This window comes from Mus caroli, unplaced genomic scaffold (assembly GCF_978045245.1).
Source record: "Mus caroli unplaced genomic scaffold, Mus_caroli_1 scaffold_19, whole genome shotgun sequence".
Taxonomy (NCBI): domain Eukaryota; kingdom Metazoa; phylum Chordata; class Mammalia; order Rodentia; family Muridae; genus Mus; species Mus caroli.
This window is the reverse complement of record NW_028227274.1, coordinates 30,624,086-30,644,514: the sequence shown is the minus strand read 5'-3', so window position 1 is coordinate 30,644,514 and position 20,429 is coordinate 30,624,086. Positions and strand designations below refer to the sequence as shown.

General features: G+C 41.3%; 1 protein-coding gene across 1 annotated transcript; it reads left to right on the top strand.

Moving 5' to 3' along the window:
* The first annotated feature begins 1,170 nt into the window (after nucleotides 1-1,170).
* Stard4 (StAR related lipid transfer domain containing 4) lies at nucleotides 1,171-15,896 on the top strand. The gene is made up of 6 exons (XM_021150530.2): nucleotides 1,171-1,421; nucleotides 5,736-5,850; nucleotides 6,671-6,720; nucleotides 8,743-8,869; nucleotides 9,790-9,904; nucleotides 11,375-15,896. The coding sequence occupies exons 1-6, from the start codon at nucleotides 1,384-1,386 to the stop codon at nucleotides 11,602-11,604; spliced, it is 675 nt and encodes a 224-aa protein (XP_021006189.1). The 5' UTR covers nucleotides 1,171-1,383; the 3' UTR covers nucleotides 11,605-15,896.
* The last annotated feature ends 4,533 nt before the right edge of the window (nucleotides 15,897-20,429 follow it).

Sequence of the window (20,429 nt, the reverse complement as noted above, 5' to 3'; positions counted from 1 at the left end):
CTTCTTTTGATCTGAACCCGAGAGGTCTTGCTTTAGTGACATTCCACCTCGACAGAGATAGTGGTTTCCAATGACCCTAACTTCATTCTAACTAAGAAACCACAGGGCAAAAGATGAAGAACAAAGGAGAAAGAGATAAAAGTCTCCGCAACCAGAGACAAGAGAGGCACACGTGGACATGTGATGTAGTGACGTCATGAAGGAGCACCTTCACAGAGAGTCAAGTGTGCTTTAACACATTTTCCAGGCATGTGAGAAAATGTGCAGAGCTGCTGACTGGCCTTTCCTGTCTACAGTTCTAAGAACTTAATGAGAAATATTTTCCATTTTTTCCAAACTTGTCTTGTATGAGGTAATATTTATTCTTACTGCAGATCTACCAAAAATAATGACTGGAGTCCTTCCTCCTCTCGGTTCTCAACATAAAGTATCTTAGTCAATGTAATTTTGAAACAACCTGATCTTCAGAGTTCAGACTTGCAAGAATCACACCAGGATAACTTCATAGCTAGGTTAAGTGTTTCTCCTGTTTGAGTTGATGAAGTCCAGATCATTGAGGTTGGCTGCCAAACACCTCTCCACCTGCTTTCAAGGAAGTCCTCTGAACTTTTCTTATCTGAAGACGAAAAACCGTTTGGGTATAGGTCAATTTACACTGCGGTTGCACGGTTTAGTTTTACTGTCCAGCACCAGGCTAGAAAGCAAGCAGGGAGATGGGTCATCCTCAGAGAGGGTTTCTCACCAGACTTTGCAACCTGTCTTAACTTAGCAGCACCTGATTTGGGATCTTCACAATGGAGACTTTGGTCCCTTCTCCCTTACCACCATCCCTCATTTGTTATTTCTCGCCGCAGCCTTGCCAAACCTTTTACAATCAATGGGCCATGGCACACTGGCTCTGATCCAATCCTACAAACCCTTACGCTTCGGGAACTGTCTGGCTCCGGCCAGCCCACACGCACGCGGAATCGGTCCATCCTCGGAGGCCAATCGGCTCCCTTCACGCTGAGGCGCCAGCCAATCCCAGCGAACACACGTTACTCCCGCTAACACCCCACGGAGGTTCCCCTCAGAGAATACGGGCAGGGCGGGGCTGAGGGCGTTGCTCGCCTTCACCCAGACCGCCTTCTGCCTTCTGATTGGCTGTGGCTGGAAAGCGTCCCGCGCCCATTGGCTGCTGCCGGCCGCGCTGGGCGGACTGGAAAATATCTTGCTGAAACGCGCGGGGTTACAGGAGTGGCGAGCTAGCTTTTCCTGGAGTTGTTGACCTTCTGGCATCCTCTGGTACGGGACAGGAAGGAGGGCGGTCTGCCGAGAGGGGTCCAGCGGGGCCAAGGCGAAGCTGAGCATCTCCTGGAGCTGCCCCCCGTAGAGGGGAGAGAGATGGCTGACCCTGAGAGCCCGTGGTCACAGACTGGCAGGTGAGAAGGGAGCTGCCCTGTTGAAGGGCCGCGAGCCCAGCAGACCTCAGTTTCCTCATCTGTTAAATGATAACTGTAGTCGCGCTCCCCGGGCTTGTGGGGGAAGGTCCCAAGGAGCGTGCTCCGCGGAGACTCCGCAAGGGACATTCCCTCTCATCAAGCTTCCACGGAAACAGGGTCCTCAAGCGACACTTCCTCAGTCCTCTGTAGCTTTCAAGTCCGTGGTTTAACACAGGAAAGCTACTGCTGCGGATTTCCTTCCTTTCTGCTTAGGGGAGATTATTTGAGGTTTGGGTATTCAGGAGCTAGGACAGCAGTTAAATACACTGTGACACTCAGGCTTTTATGTCAAACTTGGACGAGTCTGTGGATCCAGTTTTCAGAGTTTGTTTTTTCAGGATTGACCTGTAAACTCAGATCAAAAAGCTTGCTTTGGAATTTTTGTTCTCTCGCTTATTTGCCTTTTGATCTTGAGCAAGTAACTTTTCCATCGCAATATCCTCTATCTGTAAAGTAGTGATAGAGAATGAACTCTTAAGGCTGTCGTGAAACTCAAATGAAACAACACAATGTATAACTGCCAGAAAGACTAAGCACGTAGTAGGACATCACGACTTTAAAAACCATCTTAAAAGGATGAAGGACATTGAAGACTCATACAGTAAATTAGATTCAAAATTCAGGTTGTGGTGTCATTAGGATGTAAGTATTGTGTCGTGCATTGGGTAGAGTGTTAATCTTGTCAGGCTGTGCGTCGAGGTGACCATTTGAAAGCGGGTCATTATACACATCACAGAAGTGTGTGTTTATGAACCAGTCCTCTAAACCAAGCAAGGACCAGTCTCCAAAACGGAAAGTTCTTGACTTGAGTTAGAAAAGTTAAATTACCCGGTCAAGATAAGTTGGAAATTGAGTGTTAACATTTTTCTGTTACAGTGTATAATTTAATAAGGCTTTAGTTTGCTATCTTGTTGAAGAAAGTCTGTGGCTTGTTAAATGGGCACAATTCACAATTCAATAAAACTTTATTAATTGAATACTGGAAGGTTAAAAGTTCTGATACGCATTTGGGGGACTTTTTGGGGTAGCATTGGAAATGTAAATGAAGAAAATACCTAATTAAAATAATTTAAAAATTTGAAAAAAAGTTCTGATACGGAGAACCTTTAATAAATTGTGCTAAACTACAAAAGAAAAAAATAGTTTATGGGGCTTCTTTAAGTATTTCCTTTCCAAGTTTGTGTACTGGATGTATGTGTGTGAGTGTCAGCACACACATGGCAGGGCTCCTGTGGTACACAAGGAGGTTAGAGAACAACATGTGGGTCACTTTGGGGGAATCAGATGAAAGCACTTTTAATCACTGAGCCATTTTGAGGGTCCTAAAATGTTTTGTGTTTAGAAGGGAACTTACTGCCATTTCATTGTGGTATATAATTGAGAATAACTGTTAGTCACAATTTTGTTGCTAATACACAGACAGCATCAAGAAAATTTTCCCAAGCCCCAGTAGTTTCCAGTCAAAAAAAAAAAATATGGACATAGAAAACATCAATGTAAGGTTAGCCTCAAAAAAAAAAAACATTGTAAAGCAGACAAATAATTAACTCTTGGCTTGAAGATTAACAAGATTAGTGACCTTTTGTATGGAGTGGTTAGAGTTTGTTTAGTTACGTGGTGCCTCTCATCTCTGTTATAGTTGGGGAAGTCTTGATAGATCAAGAAGGGAAAGGATTGAGTTAGGAAGAAGAAATTCGGAGTGCTATTTAAAACTGTCTCCACTGTTGAAGATTGCCCAAGGGTAAACTGGGAGCTTTGCTTTCAGTTAATCCAAGCACCTGCTTTTATCAGGAGAGAGCTGAAACCTGTCCAACTCAGCCCTATCTCCTTCACTCTAGCTGTGCTCCAGCAAACACATCACCGAGGGTCGGGTTACCATTATTTATCCTAGACTTCCCTGCAGGCATCCACCGCTGAGTGAAATACTTCAAGGATGAAAAGAGAACTTTTGATGTTATATTTACTTCAATCTCTGCTTGCCTCCTTCTTCAGCATCCTTAATGAGGCTGTTAATTGGAGTTTCTAGAGTCTTGGCTTTATAATTGTCATGGAGATTTATTTAAGGGATAGGATAAAGCCTGAGAGAAAAAACTGGATCTTCTCTGTTTTCCTTGGTTTAGAATTGGGTGTATCTTAGACACTGTTAAACACTTAGTAGCTTCACCTGGAGAACCTGTTCGTTTGTGGTAAAGTTGTTGTTGTTCGGCAGTTCAAAGGTGATTGGTATAAGTAGCAATCCATATTTTATTCGTTGGCTTTCTAGAGCATACTCATCAGAAAGAGCACAACCCTGGGCAGCTATATTCTATGCCCCCAAAGACTCTACAGCCAAATGGTGGGATATAAAGGATTAGTTACAGAGTGGACTGTAAGCAAACACTGGGCAGTCCATCACCAAAGCATAGAAATGAGGCAGCCAAGCTCCGCTGCACGTAGGCGGTGTCACAAGTCTTGGAAGTGCGTTAGAGAGCAGATGGAAATGATTACCAAGCCCAATGTCTCAAAGTTGCAGATTCTTATCTTTATAGGTAGCATGTATTGCTTACATTCCTCTCCTGGGTTTGTACAAGCTAATGTTTGGTTATGGTAATAGTGGCTTTCCATTCCGTTTGATTCCTATCAAATAATTTTGAAATAAATAAAAGTTCTTATCTGCCACCCACAAGAAGCTAGCAGGAGACCTTTGGGTATTCAGATTGTGGCTTAATCACAACGATCCCACTGCTGGATAAGTGTCTCTTATAAGCTCTCCAAGCTGTCAGGTTGGCAGGCTCCTGAGTGGCTGCGGATATTCTTGACTGGTAGACTTTTGGCATGAGCTCATCCACTTTCAGTGGGTTGGTGGGATCTCTCCTTATACACAGTTTCCATCACTTTTATGCATCTCAAGTTTTCGGCTATTGACTTTTCCATGTGTGCTTTCTCATTTTCTACTCCATTTTAGTATTTGAGGTTTCTGTACTCTACACTGTGCTATTTAAATATTGGCCACTGCTTTGATTTATTCCTGTAACCTTTAGGTTTTTTAGATCAATACATCTCAGCTCTGGTTGGAAGACAGAATTGTCCGTGAAGCTTTTCCTGGTTTCGTTTTTAGTGATTTGATGGTTGTATAGTGGGCAGCTTTTCTCTGTTAACCTTATATAGAAGTAGAAAGAGTAGGGATGCTGTAGAAATTATACTCAGAAAATGGAGTCAGCATCCAAAGAGGGTAAAAGAATACCCATTCTTGGATGGGAAAAAAAGCCATTTCAACAGTGATATTAAAGTCTACTGTGTGCCGCATGGTGAGTGTTCTAGGTGAGTGTTAGTGGAACAAATGACAAGGACCCTCAACATTGGTATGAAAATCCTACTGTGTGTCACGTAGTGTTGCAGGTGACTGTTAGTGGAACATAGGGCCAAGACCCTTCCTCTCCTAGTTAGGGAATGTGGTAAAGAATAGGATCATGCACGAGTATAAAAATCAGCCTCAGACACCGCTAAGCACAGTGAGGAATGAAAGAACGATTTAACCATTCCTTGAGAAGTCTGTGCAAGGGCAGGAGTTTTAACTGCAGTTGGCATTGTACTTTGTTAGTTCACACTAAGCTTTGGAATCCAGCCGTGTAGGCAGAGGAGTCCCAAGTCCAAAGATCCAAAGCCTTGACAAGCTTGGCCTGAGGAATGCACAGCCCTAGGAAATAGAACCCTAGGCAGTGGAGAGCAGTGGGATGAGTAGACATCTCTGGCAATCATTCATGGTGAGTCCCAGCCTTTTGGCTTGAGAATCTGGACTCACTTGTCTTTCGTATAACAAGTTGCTAAGAAAAGGCTGGGCAAATAGAGATGTGCCATCAGATCAAGGTTCTTGGTAGGCCTTTGGATGTGGACCTTGGAACTGCCTGGAGAGCTGAGAATTAGAGGAATGCTTGAGCATCAACAGTTTATAGATAAGAGAGCCACCTCCCCACTAAAGCATCAATAGCCTATAGATAAGAGAGCCACCTCCCCACCCTCCTCCTGTTTGTCTCTTTTTTATGATTTTATTATGAGTGGTTATTATAACAAAAGTCTTGATTATTAGCCCCAGCTATGAGTTATTCTTCCCAGGGTTGGAAAAACTGCCTAGCTCCCACTCTCAGAGTTTCTGATTGATTCATTGGGAGTGGGGTCCATGCTCATCTGCCTTCTATAGCTCTCCCAGGAGAATTTATTCTGAAAGGTTTGACTTACCCCAGAGTTTGCTGATGCTAAACTTGGTTTCCATAACAGGAAGATCAAACTGGAAGGACTGTCTGATGTTGCCTCTATTTCAACTAAACTTCAGAACACTCTAATCCAGTATCACAGCATTGAAGAAGATGAGTGGCGAGTTGCCAAAAAAGTGGTGAGTGTGTAATTGCCGTTTGGGTGTTTATTATATGGCCAGTGAACTGTCTGAAGACTTTTAAAATATTGGGAAAGTATGCTCGATAAATAATGTGTGGAATGGATGTACAATTGATAATTCTGCAAATGTATTGTGGGTCATCTTACAGAGAAAGGAACTCATTAGCTCTTTGATTGTTAGACTTGAGCATAGGTTCATGGTGACGAGAACAGTGGACAGTTTTCCAAGTCAACAGAGTTTGCACTGATATCAGACATGAAGAGCGTGTGTGTGAGTGGACAGTTAGTATTCCTCTTGACCATGTGATTGGCCAGACTGCCACATGGCTGAGTGTTAGAGCCAAGCTTAGAATCAAGGCTCCTCTCTAGTTCTCTAGTTAGTTTTATATTTAAGAGTCAGATGCAAAGGATTCGGGGGAGACGTAGGAACTAATTCAATATAACATAGTCACAATAAATGTGAATTATTTTAAAAATCCGTGAACAGATTCAGAATGAAGTCTTTAAGGTTCCTAATGTCATAGACTGAATGTATCAGTAACAGTAAATAGCCATGACTGGGATAAAAACAAATAATAGCAGCCACTGATATAGTACAACCATTGAATTTTAAAGTCATTGGATCTCTGAGCTACTGAAAAATCTTTAAGGGGTAAGGTGTAACTACAGTGTCATACAGAAGAAACGAAAATGCAGGTATCTTTATGACATGAGTAACTACTGTCTCGGAAAAATTGCTTAAGTTGTTTTTGAATGCAAAGTTAAGCACTCTGAACCACCTATGTGACGGTCACCATGTGCTGTCTTTGTTTTTCTAGAAAGATGTGACCGTTTGGAGAAAACCCTCAGAAGAGTTTAATGGGTATCTGTAAGTAAATGCTCAGTTTTGTAACTCATACATGGTATTACATGATCACTGTAAATTTCAGGTTTCATTTGTATGGTTTTAAGCTTTCTAAGAAGCAAATTGATCATATGAATTCAGGACCTTAAGAATGGCCAAATATTTTGTATGTTGAGTTGGACATAAATAAAGCAGTAGGCAGATACAGATCTGAATTTTTTAGCATTGCAAACATAACCTTTGTAATAGTCTACATTGGTAGGTGTTATAGTACTTTTAAAAAATGACTCTTTTGAGACAGAGTGGCCTTGAAGTCACTCTTGAAGTGAGTCCTCATGGACATGTGGGGCTTCCTGCTTCAGTTTCCTATGTGCGGGAATCCCTATGCCCAGGTAGCATTCTGTTAAAAAATTCTCCTTGAAGATCCCATCAATAAGGTAATAGTGATTTAAGTATTGTTAATATTAAAAACTAGGCATCTTCATACTAAATTTTGAAAACATCTGCACTTGAGAGAGTGTTGGTAGCCTTTAAATATTATGTTTTAAAAGTTAGGCATCTTCATACTAAATTTTGAAAACATCTGCACTTAAGAGAGTGTTGGTAGCCTTTAAATATTATGTTTTAAAAGTTTACCTAATAATAAAAGAAAATGTTCATACTATAATATAAATTAGAGATGAATACTCAGCATAAACATAGACTTATTTTAAATATATATTTATTAAAATATTTTACATAAGACAAAATTCATCTTTAAATAGGAGTATTATGAATAACTTTTATTCTTCCTTCTCTTATAGTTAAAGATGAATTATGCCTGTAGTCAAGAAAAGCATGTTGATTTTTGTTTTAAAGCCAGCATGGACAGTTACCATATGGAATTAAGTAGAATGTTCAAATCTTTACGACTCAGCCTTTTTTAAAAAATGAAATCTGCTGACCCCACTTTGTATATGCAAAATTTTCTGAAGTGCTATACCAAAGATACTGTTTCCAGAAAGATGAGTTGTACACTCTTTTTGACCTGGACAGGAAGATTGGAGTTGAATCAAGCATTGTCAGCAGTCTAGGAATGAGTCCTTTCGATCAGTAGTTCCCAGCTAGGATGGAAAAACATGGAAAGAACTAAGGGGGTGCCCCACTCAGACTTGAGAAGGTTTCAGGGACTCAGAGAAGAATAGATGTTTCTTTAAGAAATGATGGCAAAAGAATTGTCTCTGCTACTTAACCGTGGATGAGAAGTTTGTTTGGGAAGAAGTTGTACCTATACAGCTAGCGCATGATGCTTGGGATGCAGAACCATGCTTTTGAATGGTGTTTCAATTCTGTACAAAGAAATGCAGTGTTATTTGCCCTCTGGCCTAGTTCTGTCCTTCCTCAGCCTGGTACTCACAAGGTTTTGAATTTACTGGAGTAATATTGAGAAAGACAGGAGTAATACATGAGAATTTAAGAAGGGGCCTTATTGGGTTTGCAAAAAGCTTCTTGTAGTTCCTCTGGAATGTGTGCAAATTTGTGATAGTATGCAGCTTTCTAGGGAGAGACCTGTGGCCGTTCTCCAGCTCATATCCAGAGAGCTTTTAAGTTAAGTATTTGAGAGTTTGAGAGGTGAATGAAGCGGTACCCTGTTAGTGTATATTTAATTCCAGTGAAGCTGAGTCTCTTTATTAATGTTTTGGATTATCCTACCTTGTGCTTTGTCCATCTTCTACTGGATTATCATTTTCATTGATTTTTTAAAGGAATTACTCATGTATTACCTCTATAACAACTGCTTGTGTATTTATATGTGTTATACATATCTTTTCCAAATCTATGCCTCATACGTTCCTTAAAGCCAGTGTAGTCGTGTGTGGGTGCAGTCTCTAACATTACAAGGGGACAGGGTCTCACAGCAAACTCCTGGATCCTCCCTAGGTCTCACAGTCTTCCCTCTCTTTCCATAATGTTCCTGTGTTAACTTTTATTTATTACCAATTCCAGTGTTAGCTCTGTGCTGCAGTGTTCATTTGGATAGCCTTTGCTTTGTTTCTTGTCTTCTAGATATAAAGCTCAAGGAGTTATGGATGACGTGGTCAATAATGTCATAGACCATATCCGCCCAGGACCCTGGCGCTTGGACTGGGACCGGTTAATGACCTCACTGGATGTTCTGGAGCACTTTGAAGAGGTATCTGTTTAGTAATATTATTACAGAGGGTGTGTGTGTGTGTGTGTGTGTGTGTGTGTGTGTGTGTGAATATGAGCATGGCAGAGAGACAGAGAGGTAGAGACACCACATGTGTGTACTGACATTTGTATATGCTTGCATTCATTACATTGATTGAGGAGAGTAGACATAGCAAAGATGCCTCAGGAGTGTCCTATGCTGCCTTCTAAAAGATGAGTTCCCCGTTCTATATAGTTATTTATTTAGTCACTTATTTATTTATTTTGGAGACAAGATCTCACTGTATAGCCTTCACTGGCCTAAAACTTGCTTTATATACGAAGCTAGCCTTAAACTCAGAGATCCACCCTCCGCTCCTTCTGAGCGCTGAGATTGAAGTTGAGTTTCCTAATTTTAATGGGTGTTAGTACTGAAGGGTTTTACTACTATATCTCTACCTTTGTTGCTTATCAAAATCTTTAGCATCTTTAATTATAAAATTAATGATCTAAAAATCTCAAAGACAGAAAAATACCACCCCTGTATTTAGGTTTCTAGTTTAAAGGTAGATTTTGTTTTCCAGTTATATTAAACTAAAATCAAAGATCAGAGATTAAAAATGTTGCCTAGACAGCTGTCTAGCTTGTGACCCTTCATTCCGTATATACAGTAGACCCATATCATTGGTTACTTTGGTTGAATTGGCCATCTCTAGGCGAATGGAGACTTAGATGCTGACTGTCTCTGGAGTTTATATATCCCTGTCATGTTCACACAGTATCACAGACATTTGGGAAAGAGATCATCCCTGAAGCAGAGCCACTGTAGGCATCCCATTCTGATGAGAGAACACTGTGAGTGTCAGTTCTCCCGAGACATTGATCTGGTGTGCGACTCTGTTTTTATTGGTGACCCCAGTCTTAACTTTTGTCTTTTTCTAGAATTGTTGTGTGATGCGTTACACCACTGCTGGGCAGCTTTTAAATATTATTTCCCCGAGAGAGTTTGTTGATTTCTCCTATACTGTGGGCTATGAAGAAGGACTTTTATCCTGTGGTAATGACCTAAAACTCTTGTTCTTTCTTTAAGTCTACTTTAGATACTTAAAGTTTTACCCTGGGTCTTTCTATATAAGACATATATTTTTAAAGATTTATTTATTTTATGTATATGAGTATACTGTCACTGTCTTCACACACTAGAAGAAGGCATCAGATCTCATTATAAATGGTTCTGAGCCACCATGTACTTGCTGGGAATTGAACTCATGACCTCTGGAAGAACAGTCAGTGCTCTTAACCTCTGAGCCATCTCTCCAGCCCCAAGACATATCTTTTAACCCTTAATTATTGCTACTTTTTTTTTTTTTTGGTTGTTTGGTTTTTTTTGTTTTGTTTTGTTTTGTTTTTTTTTAATGCTAACCTCTGGCATTAAATGACAGTATAAGAGTAAACAATAAATTTGGAATCTTGAAGTATTTCTGTGGGACTGTTTGGAGCCTTTTTTTTTTTTTTGAGAAAAACTTTACCATTTAATTGAGAAGATATGTTGTTTCATATCATTATTATCATAGGGACTTTTTTATTTTTGTATTAGTTACATTTGTTCTCTGATAAGTTCCCACATGTTATCCTCACCTGCCCTGGTCTTACCCATGTGGCACTTTGTCACATTCATATCTCTGTTTTGTTCTGTTACCCACTGAGTTTAATAACCAGGGCTGTCTGTGACAGAAGTTTCGCCTGGTGAGCTCAGCAGTGGGCTCAGCATTGAACATGGCTCTTCCCCTCTCAGACTATGTCAGTGTTCAGTGCTAAGGGTCCTACAAACCTGTCTTCCCACACGTGCTGACAGGATCAGTCTTGTGTGGGCCCAGTGAAGATGACTGCAGTTGTGAGTTCAAGAATATAGTAGTTGTACCGAGCTTAGAGTATGGCATTTTGCACCCCTCCCCCTGAGGCCCTGCTACTGGAATGTTCCCTGGGCTCTCCAAGTATAAATGTCTTGTTTAAGCATGATCCCTTAACTATGCTTGTTAAGTTTTTATGCCCAGTTATGTAATACTTCATCCATAGGAGAAACATGGCTGATTCTGAGAAAGGCATCCAATAACTGATATTTCATTCTAGGCCTTCATACTAGTTTCCTGGTATATGTATGTACACACACGCACACACACACACTTAATATTAGTGCACACTTGAGATGCTTATCTCAATGGGGATGGCAGTGCCCGTGGGAAGTGGTTATGGTGCTCTGTTTATTGTTCTTGTCACTTTGTGACCTGGATCATACCATGTCATCTATTCTGAAGGGATTAGAATTTTCCCTATCTTCCAACCCTGTGCCAGAATTCTCTTTGGTAATTATCTTTCTCATTTTGCTGTGCTCAAAACCCCTAGGGATTAGTTTTCGTTAGTACGGACAGAAAGAACACTATTTAAACAAGAAATCTAATAGTACTGTTGTTTTGGGAAAATACCAGTTAATTGCTATTAATGATACTATTTTAAAACTGTCTTATAGGTGTGAGTGTTGAATGGAGTGAGTTGAGACCAGAGTTTGTCCGTGGCTATAACCATCCCTGTGGCTGGTTCTGTGTTCCACTCAAAGACAGTCCAAACCAGAGTCTTCTCACAGGCTATATTCAGACAGACCTGCGTGGCATGATCCCTCAGTCTGCAGTAGACACAGCAATGGCAAGCACGTTAGCCAACTTCTACAGTGATTTACGAAAAGCTCTACGCAAGGCATAACGTGTTCAACTCCTGTTGCCATGGTTTGCGGACTCTGCTCCTACCCCGTCAGCTCCATGACCTATAGAAGCCATGTTCCTGCCTGCTGCGGCCTGTGGAAACACTGGAGGTGTTGTTGGGGCCATAGTACAATCTCATTTTCTATTAAAAGTAAATGGCTATGTAAATGGGGCATTTACAATTTCTTAAAAGTCTTATTCGCACCTTGTTTGGCTGGGAAATGAAATACCAAGATTTAGGTCCGGGCTAAGTGTAGTCTATTCACATGGGTCAAATAGGCTGCGTGGAAATTACAGCGTGTGTAAACTCAGTGCTATTCATGTTCTTCTGGAGCTTTTTGAACATTTTGTAAAATTATAGTGGCTCCTAATGTAAACATGCGTTTCTCCTGCTATGTTCTCTGAGTTTGCCAGTAGCTTGGACAAAAGGAAGTTCTCCATAGTCTGTATAGATGAGTCCACTATGGGTTAACTTGTGCTATTTTAAGTATTAGGAAGACCACAGGGGACAAGAATGGCACAGTTCAATAGAGTTTAATTTTGATATGTGGGCAACGTTCTTCTGCAAAGTCTATAAAAACATATTTGTGTCCTTATGTGCATTTATTCTGAGAGTGACTGAAAACAACCAGGTATGCTCTGGTGACATCACATTGAGCAGTAGCTGTCACTGAGGGGACCAGCTAGTGGTGCCCCTCATCACCAGCAAAAGGTCAGTGCTAAAAAGTCAGATTCAATGTCTGGTCTATGCCTACATCAACATGAAGCTACAAACTGCATGCTGAAAGATTCAGATTTGATGTAACTTTGATCTGGATTTGTAGCGAAAGCATCATTAGATTCAGCCAGGTGCTTAGATGTCCTGGTATGACCAGAGTGAACTATGAATGAAGCTGTCTCGTGTGAACATTACTTCATGGCTATGACATCCCAAATCCTTCTTTGACTTTTGAATATCTACCTAGTTTATATGTAAAGTGGACATGTGAGGTGACTCCGTGTCCACACACATTTTGTGCTTGTGTGAACACCCAGCGCTCAATGGTGCATGCCATTTCCGTGTAGGTTGCTATTTCTGCTCCTCGCTGGCCTTGCGTGTTTCCCTTTCCTTCGTTTGGTTGGTTGGTGGGAAGGTGGGTGGGTTTGTGTTTCTGTTTTGGCAGATCTGGAGTAGCGTGAGCTCTGGCAATAATGGCAGGCAGGCAAGATGTACAGAGGCCTTCTTCACAAGTCTGTGGTGGGTCAGCTGCATGAAGGAAGGGATCAAAGGCAGGAAGGTCTGCTCTTCAGTTTACATTAGTTTGTTTCTCTAAAAATGTAAAGTCAGTTCTCTACATCCATTCTGACAGTCAAAAAAAGGGAAACTGAATTTTCTCTTCTAAAATTTTTTTTCTTGCAACTGGTGATGAAGATACACACAGAACAGAGGCACAGGGTCAGCGTTCTGGTGGGTGAGCTCATAGCTCTTGGCTTGAAATATCGCTTCCAGGACCTGCCAGACGCAGTTCCCCCCCAGAGGGCTGTGTTCTCAGTTTGTTCATTGCTAAGCTCCTGTCTGACTTCATTGTAACTTCTGAACGGCTAGATCTCCTCTCTACTCTCCTCTTCAGCAATAGGGAAAGAAAATGGACTTGAGAGTGTCCGGTGAAGATTGTGAATTGTTAACTGTCCAGTGTGTCTTCTGTGACTTTATCTGTTTTTATTAGTGAGAGCAGAAGGTCTCATGTATCCCACTAGTCTGTCCATGATCATAAAGTGACAGGAGCCTGGGTAAAGACTTGGTACCAACATTGGATGCTGTCAAGGCTCTCCTTGCCTGCTCCGAATGGGGTCTCTACGGATCTCTCACTTGCCCAGTGTCTCTTGGCTAGACCTCCAGTGAGTGACTGATGAGGTCATTCACTGCTGAGCGGGGACGCACTGCAAGTAAAACAACCCTCGTGGAAATGGTTTCATTGCCATTGTGAGTTTCACAGTGGGTTCAGAAGTTACATGTGAGCTGTCTGAAACCTATGTTCATTAATGTAGAGTTCACATAATCTACAGTTTACCTGTGGTAAAAGTGTGAGTGTTCTTTAAAAAAAAAAAGGGAAAAAAAAAAAACATTTGAAGAGTTGTGCAGCCATCATCACAGCACAGTTTAGAACGTTTCTGTCACCCAAAAAGATCCTTGGTTTCTGTATACACTGTGTATTGTCATCTAACCAGCAGTTACCCAAGTTGCCAGTATAGGGAAGAGGATGAAAAAGATGACATCAGAGCTTGCTAGGTTTTACTTCTGAGAGTAGAGGGGTGTGTGGGGGTGGGGTGTGTTGGGGTGGGGGTGTGCATGCACGTGCATGTGGGTGTGGACGTGCACGTGTGCACATTTAAGCTCAGGAACATTTACATGTTGTAAGTGTGTTATCTCAAGTATTGTAACATAAAAACGATGTGAAGTGAGGATGATACTTGCATACTTAGAGCTGCTGCTTCCAGAGCAGATCTATTGCAGGAAAATCCTACAAGCCATACGTGTAACTCAAAGTATCCCAGCAGAGGCTGGGAGGTGATAGCAGTGAAGGCATTCTCTGCTCTTTTAGAAGCACCTGGGGCTGGGGGAAGGGCTTGCAGCAGTCCATAGCTCCAGTTCTGAAGGATCTTGTGCCCTCTGGCCTCTGCAGACGCAGGCATGTGCACAGTGCTTATACACACATCCAAAAAAACCCCACTCATTCATAGAAAGAAAAAATACACAGCTGAAACTAATTGTAGCAATGTTTTCTCTGACTCTATATCCAAAGTATTTCAGTACACAGCTGATGTAAGAGATATTGTGATAGCTCACTGTGTCTATTAACTCTTGGAAATAAGGTGGGTATTCTGTGCTGGGACTTGCCATATGGCAAGCACTCCTTGTCCACAGGAGGCCTGCAGCTGTTATCATGACTCACACAAGCCTACAGTACCTTTCATTTGCCTTGCTGTAAGATGAAGTGGACAATTCCTGAATTGCTCTCTTCACCAGAATCTTTTATAGCTGAGCACTTTCAGTGCTTGCTGCACACGGTGTCTGCTTTAGAAATGTGCATAAATAAATTACTGATTTCCAGTAAATTTAAAAATTATTGCCTCAAAATTATTTTCACTAAAAGTAACGTTTGATAGGACAGTGAAGGAGAAGAAACAGTATAACCACTCACATTGCCGTGCAGATGAACATTTCCTGTAGCTTACAGCTTGCTGAGGAAGTGTGTGTACTCTGGAAATCTGTGCCCTAGTGTCATGTTCAGGAGACACTGCTTTTAAGATAAAATTAGTTTTATATAAGTGACATTTTGGTAGGAAATACTGGGTTTTGCTTAAAAAAATTCTTGCCTACTCTTGATTGATTAAAGCAATACTCAGCAAAAAAAAAAATAATAATAGTAGAAATATTCTTAGATTTCTGTGCTATAAACCACTGGATCTTATAAATACCAGGATTTCTTTCTTGTTCCATGAACACAATGGGTGTATTTGAAACTGGGGGATTTCAAGTGTAAATCTATATCCTAGGATGTGTCCCCTTTATCTTCTTGTCTTTTCTACTTGAGGATCATTTGACTGATACTTAGTGAACTAAACTAATGTCTCAAGGTTAAGACTGTACCCGAGGTTCTGGAGAAGCAGAGACAACACCCCAGTCTTTGTCACTCATCTCTCTATTAGATCTGAGAAATCCCCTTTGCTGTGGATGGCAGTTTTGTATGTTTATGAGAGCACAGTAGCCCCTTTAGGACCAGATGCTAAATTAAATGGCTGTTGTAGCTTTCTAGACCAAAAAAGAGAAGCTAACAGAACCAGAGAAGCAGATGGGAATCTGGATTTAATGAGGACTCCTTTGAAAGTTACATGAACACTTGTCCAGGCCCTTCCACCCTTCCTTCTTTTCCTGTGGTACCGAGGCCTGGTGCATGCTGGGACTGAGCTACACTTCTGGCCCCCTCAGTGAGCACATGGGACTTGTAAGAGTGTAGGGTGGCAAGATCTGAGCATAGAAGAAGGGAGACCTCCTCCTACAGCACAGGGCTGGAGTTACGGTTTTGTCGTCACTTAATTTCCAGGGATTGTATAAGTACTGCTATGTACTAAATAAAAAAATTCATCTCTTGCAGTCCAACAAGTGATGTATTATATTAAGATCATTTTTAGGAAGTATATCATTTTATGAATCTGTATATGGAATCAGAATAAAGGAGTGCTGATAGAAATGAGATGTATATTTTTAAATTACAGTGGAATCTATCTGAATAAAGATTTCTAGACACTCTTTGTCACTGGTCATTGACCTTGTTTGTGTAAGTTACTTTATCCTTAAGTACTGACCACATGCTTATATATTTACATCTAGAGAATGTCGTCTAACTACTTGAGCTGTTTAACAAGTATAAATCTGGAAAATAAAGCTAACACATGCTAATCTGCCAATGTTTCCTATAATATTAGCAACAATACTGCTAAATCTTTATTTGCAATTTGCAGTCTTACATTGCAATAATAACATACTGGAGGAAATTAACTGATAAAGGGAAGAGGTTTATTTTGGCAAACATGTCTGGGAGTTCTGGTCTGGAATCCAGTAGCCTTGCCATTGACCTCTGGTAGTAGCATGTGCTGAAGAAAGCAAACGAGCAAACACAAAAACAACCATGCTTACCTCCGCATCCCGAACATGAAGAGAGGGAAGAAGACCAGACTCTCATGTCCCTTTCAGAGTGTCCCCTGCTGACTTGTGTACCTCACATTAGGTACCACCTCATAGAACCACTGGGACCAAGTTTTAAGTATATGGCTCTTTGTGGAGGCATTCAACATCCAAATGATAGCAGCTCTGATGCAGCTGAGGAAAATGTACACAGCTGTAGCTATAGTTGTCAGGCACATACCCAAGTAATTGTGCTAAGCTGGCTAGGGGTAGTAGATACTTTAATCTGAAATTGGAAGTCATTACTAGGACACCTGTAATCTAGTTATAAAAAAGCAACTAGGGATGGTGTAGTAATGGAAGATATATGACTATGAAATGGCATGCACACAGTCTCCTCACTGTAACACCTGGCTATTTTACCTGTCCCTGATGGCTTTGGGGAGGGGGGTGGGGGATTAGGTCACTCTCATAGTTCATTTAGTATCTCTTGTCATGTATGGACAGTAAGAAGGCCACCTGAGTCAGATGACAAATCTCCAGGCACTTTACCTTGGACTTTACTCCAGAGTGCTAGAAATAAGTTTGTTCATCATCTGGCCAGTTTATGATATTTTGTTATTGTAGCTAGAATGGACTTAAGCATCTGGATATAGGTAATCACTAATGTTTTCTTCAACTGAAGACTCTAAGAACCAATGTTTCTGCAGTTGTCTTGATCTTTCTCTTAAGACAAAACTGAGCAGCCCGAGGATTGTTTGCAGGTGCATTCAAGTTGAGAAGAAGGCAAAGACATGGCACTCTCTGTCTGTCTGTCTGTCTGTCTCTGTCCCCACTCTCCACTATAACGAAAGCTCTAAAAAGTGGCTGAGAACAAGAATAAGGACTCCCAGCTTCTTGGAGTGTGTGCCTTTGGTGCCTTTAGATAACCAGCTGTAACAATGCTCACAGGTTGAGCTTTGGGAGGTGTATGTGAGATTTCTCTGATGCCCCCTCCCCTAACATAGTAACGAAAGTATTGTCTTGCTGGATTAAAAAACATCTTGGAACCACTTCTAATGACAGATGCTATATAGCTATCATTCCCCTAGTTTATGAGGTGAGGGAATTTTCCCTCAGGTTAACCAATAGCCGCTGTTATATGGCATTATTATAGTGCATTATGGCCATACTCCTATTGCGGTGAGCAAAATGCCCACAGTTTATATATAGGCTTTGTAACTAAGACATAACCCAAAACTGTTTAAAAGAATACACTCCAAATGCATCCGGGAAGAACGAACACATATCTATTCTTGCTCACGTGTGGTGAATGAGAAGCAAGAAGCCCACTGCTGCCAACGGTTCAGCCCAGTTCTCACCACTTAAATGTCAATCTCCTGGACACTGCATCAAGTCATCTGAAAACTGGTAAGAAAATGCAGAGAAGCAGATGTGGGTGGATGGAGAACTGGAAGATTTTAAATAAAACCACAGAAGCAGACATACACAAAATAAGATGTTTGTTCATTAGGATTCTTTCCTGCCATTTTATAATCCTATTTATGTTTTTGTTTTGGTGAAATCTCAGTATAGGGCAGGTGACTTTATTAAGGGAAGTCAAGAGATCGCAAAGCTCACCATGAAGTAAATATATGACCATCAAGTAGTCTTGTGGAACCCGTAAGTTCTCAAGTATTTCCCTCCATTTCCTCAACTGAGCCTCAACCTTAGGATATCTGTGTTTTCTCAGCAAAGGAGGGATCTTGGACAGAATGGTGGGCAACATTTAAAAAAAAAGTTAATATACTGATTTGTACAGAAAGCTTTGCAAATATGTAAGTAAAACTTGATACTAGAGAAAAAGACAATGGTGTTTGGAAAGTGTTCTCCCTATCTTCCCATCTCCATTAGGAAAAGTCAGTTTCCAGACGAGCTGGTGCAGTGTCCGGGAGATTGGCATTTTTTAGTGATGAGAAATGGACTGAGCAGTGGGCAGCAATAACCATGAACTTAAGTTAGCAGTCAGCCTCGGAGGTGTGATGCCTTCCTTTGATGGGTTTACTGGGTGAAATAATTACTAACGTCCCTTCCTAGCATTATTGACTTCACAGTGTTTAGAAGATAAATACCTGGGTGTGCATGTATATGAAAACACGCAAGAAGAAGTTCAGTGTTATCTGAGAGAATGGGAGAACAAAGGATTCAGCTGTGCCTTTCACCTCTGAGGCTCCTCTGAGGTGTCCATGGTAGCCCTTGATACATGGTAACTGTTCAAATCACAGAATGCAAAGCTCTGGTGGGCTCTTAGATGATTTATTGTCACATTGTACATGCAGATTCTTTCACAGGTTGACCAGTTGCAAGGTACTGGGTAGCTTCCTTTGGCATGTTCTGACAGTCTGCGTGAACTCAGTTGCACTGGACCTCACTAAAGTATAGTCAGGCAGCACTGGCTTTGCTCACAGCACACATCCCCCAAGTCCTTAGCCAACACCCCCACTATCACCAAATGAGCATACTTAATCCTTGACTTGGATGGTCCAACCTGCATCCAAGGAGAACTTAGTGAGCCGCAAATGTCGGAGATTTTTGGCAGTTGAGAGAGAGCCAGTGGCTGTCCTGTTCCGTTAACAGAACATGCAAACTCATGTCAGTCACCCACACTGAAGAACACAGTACCTCAACTGCTAGCAAATGCACATGTTTTTGTTGAAGGCTTTGCAAACATTTTATGTATTTACATTTATAGCCAAGCTGGGCTTAACACGCTTACCTAAAAATATTATAATTCTATCTTTGTATTAAGGAATCAATAGCACCATTTTGACACATTTAGGAAATGAAATGTTTTACAGCTCCCTCTTAGGACTTTGTGTTAGAAAGTGAAAAAGCCAGCCATAGTCCTAGCTGTGTAAATTAAAGTACTTAGACTGTCTCCTCCAAGTCATACGAGCTCTTGCTTTGGGTTAACGAGTTGTGATCCAGACTATTGGAAATCTGTGTTTCTTTCATATGGTGGTGGGATTCTGTATTCCTCCATGTTATTATTGAAGCTACTTATGTCCCATTAATCCAAATGGCTTTCAACAGCCATCAGTGTATATTTCATATCTGACAAACTATCAACAAGAACGTCTCAGATAATGCCATCTTAGCCAGAAACCCCCTCCTAACAAGTGTTCCTTTCTTAGTGTCCACTAACCTGGTCTGTGTCCCCACAGCATCTTTATTTCTTAGCATCTTTCCCCTTCAACTGAGATACAGTCTTTGTCTCCACCTCTCCTCATTTCATTTATCCTGGAGGAATGTAGCCATCTACTATCCACAAACATCACGAGAAATAAGTGAAGATGTACAAGCCAGAGTAGTCACAGAGTAATCTAATTCTAATGGATAATTTTAAAAAGGTGTCTTGAAGATGAATGGAAAAATAGTGCCTCCGATAAGAGATATAATAAATTCCTTAGATTTTATATAATTTATAGTTATAAATGTATAGATTATATACACTGGAGAGAAGACTAAAGAATTAAAAACTTGGCAGGACCAGCTTGAGGTTTGAAGATTAGCTGTGGGGTTGCAAACATGTCTTCGATATCTTGGGTGACTTTTATCCTGTTAGCTATGTACCAGGAGACTAGCCAAGTCATAGGGGTAGGTGCTCTGCAGAAGAGCTTCACCTGCGTCTGTCCAGAGTAAGAAAGCAAGGAACTCAGATGAGATCTGAGCCTGCTCCACACTGGATAGCCCTTCACTGGGTATCTCAGCTTTCCTCATCCCATGTTAATCTCCTCCTTGAAGTGTGCATCTCCACCCTGGTCTGGCCATTCCTTAATCAAACATGTCCCTTTTCTCCACCTTAGGGACTGGTACATCCTTCAACATTAGCTGTGTTCCCATGAAGCTTGCCTTGCACATTTTTGGCGTGAGACCATTTTCCCCTTTCCCACCGCGGAGAGCTTACCATCTGTAGGCACTCGGCACAGGCTATGTGTGGTTACCTGCCTTTTCTTCCCAACTAAAAAGGCTCCCCCTGAAGGGCAGCACTGTGCTTAATTAATTTCTGACTCCTGAATTGCAAGTAAGGGCTCATCAGTGAACATTTACCATGGGAAGTAGAGTTCCTGGAATGGTCTATTTCTGGGAAGGGTTTTGCTGGTAGTGAGTGAGTCATGCCC

Excerpts from the sequence above, each read along its gene's own strand:
- Stard4 (XM_021150530.2), top strand. The coding sequence starts at position 1,384 with ATGGCTGACCCTGAGAGCCCGTGGTCACAGACTGGCAG. Across the intron at positions 1,422-5,735 it reads CCGTGGTCACAGACTGGCAG|GAAGATCAAACTGGAAGGAC; the intron begins GTGAGAAGGGAG and ends TTTCCATAACAG. Across the intron at positions 5,851-6,670 it reads GGCGAGTTGCCAAAAAAGTG|AAAGATGTGACCGTTTGGAG; the intron begins GTGAGTGTGTAA and ends TTGTTTTTCTAG.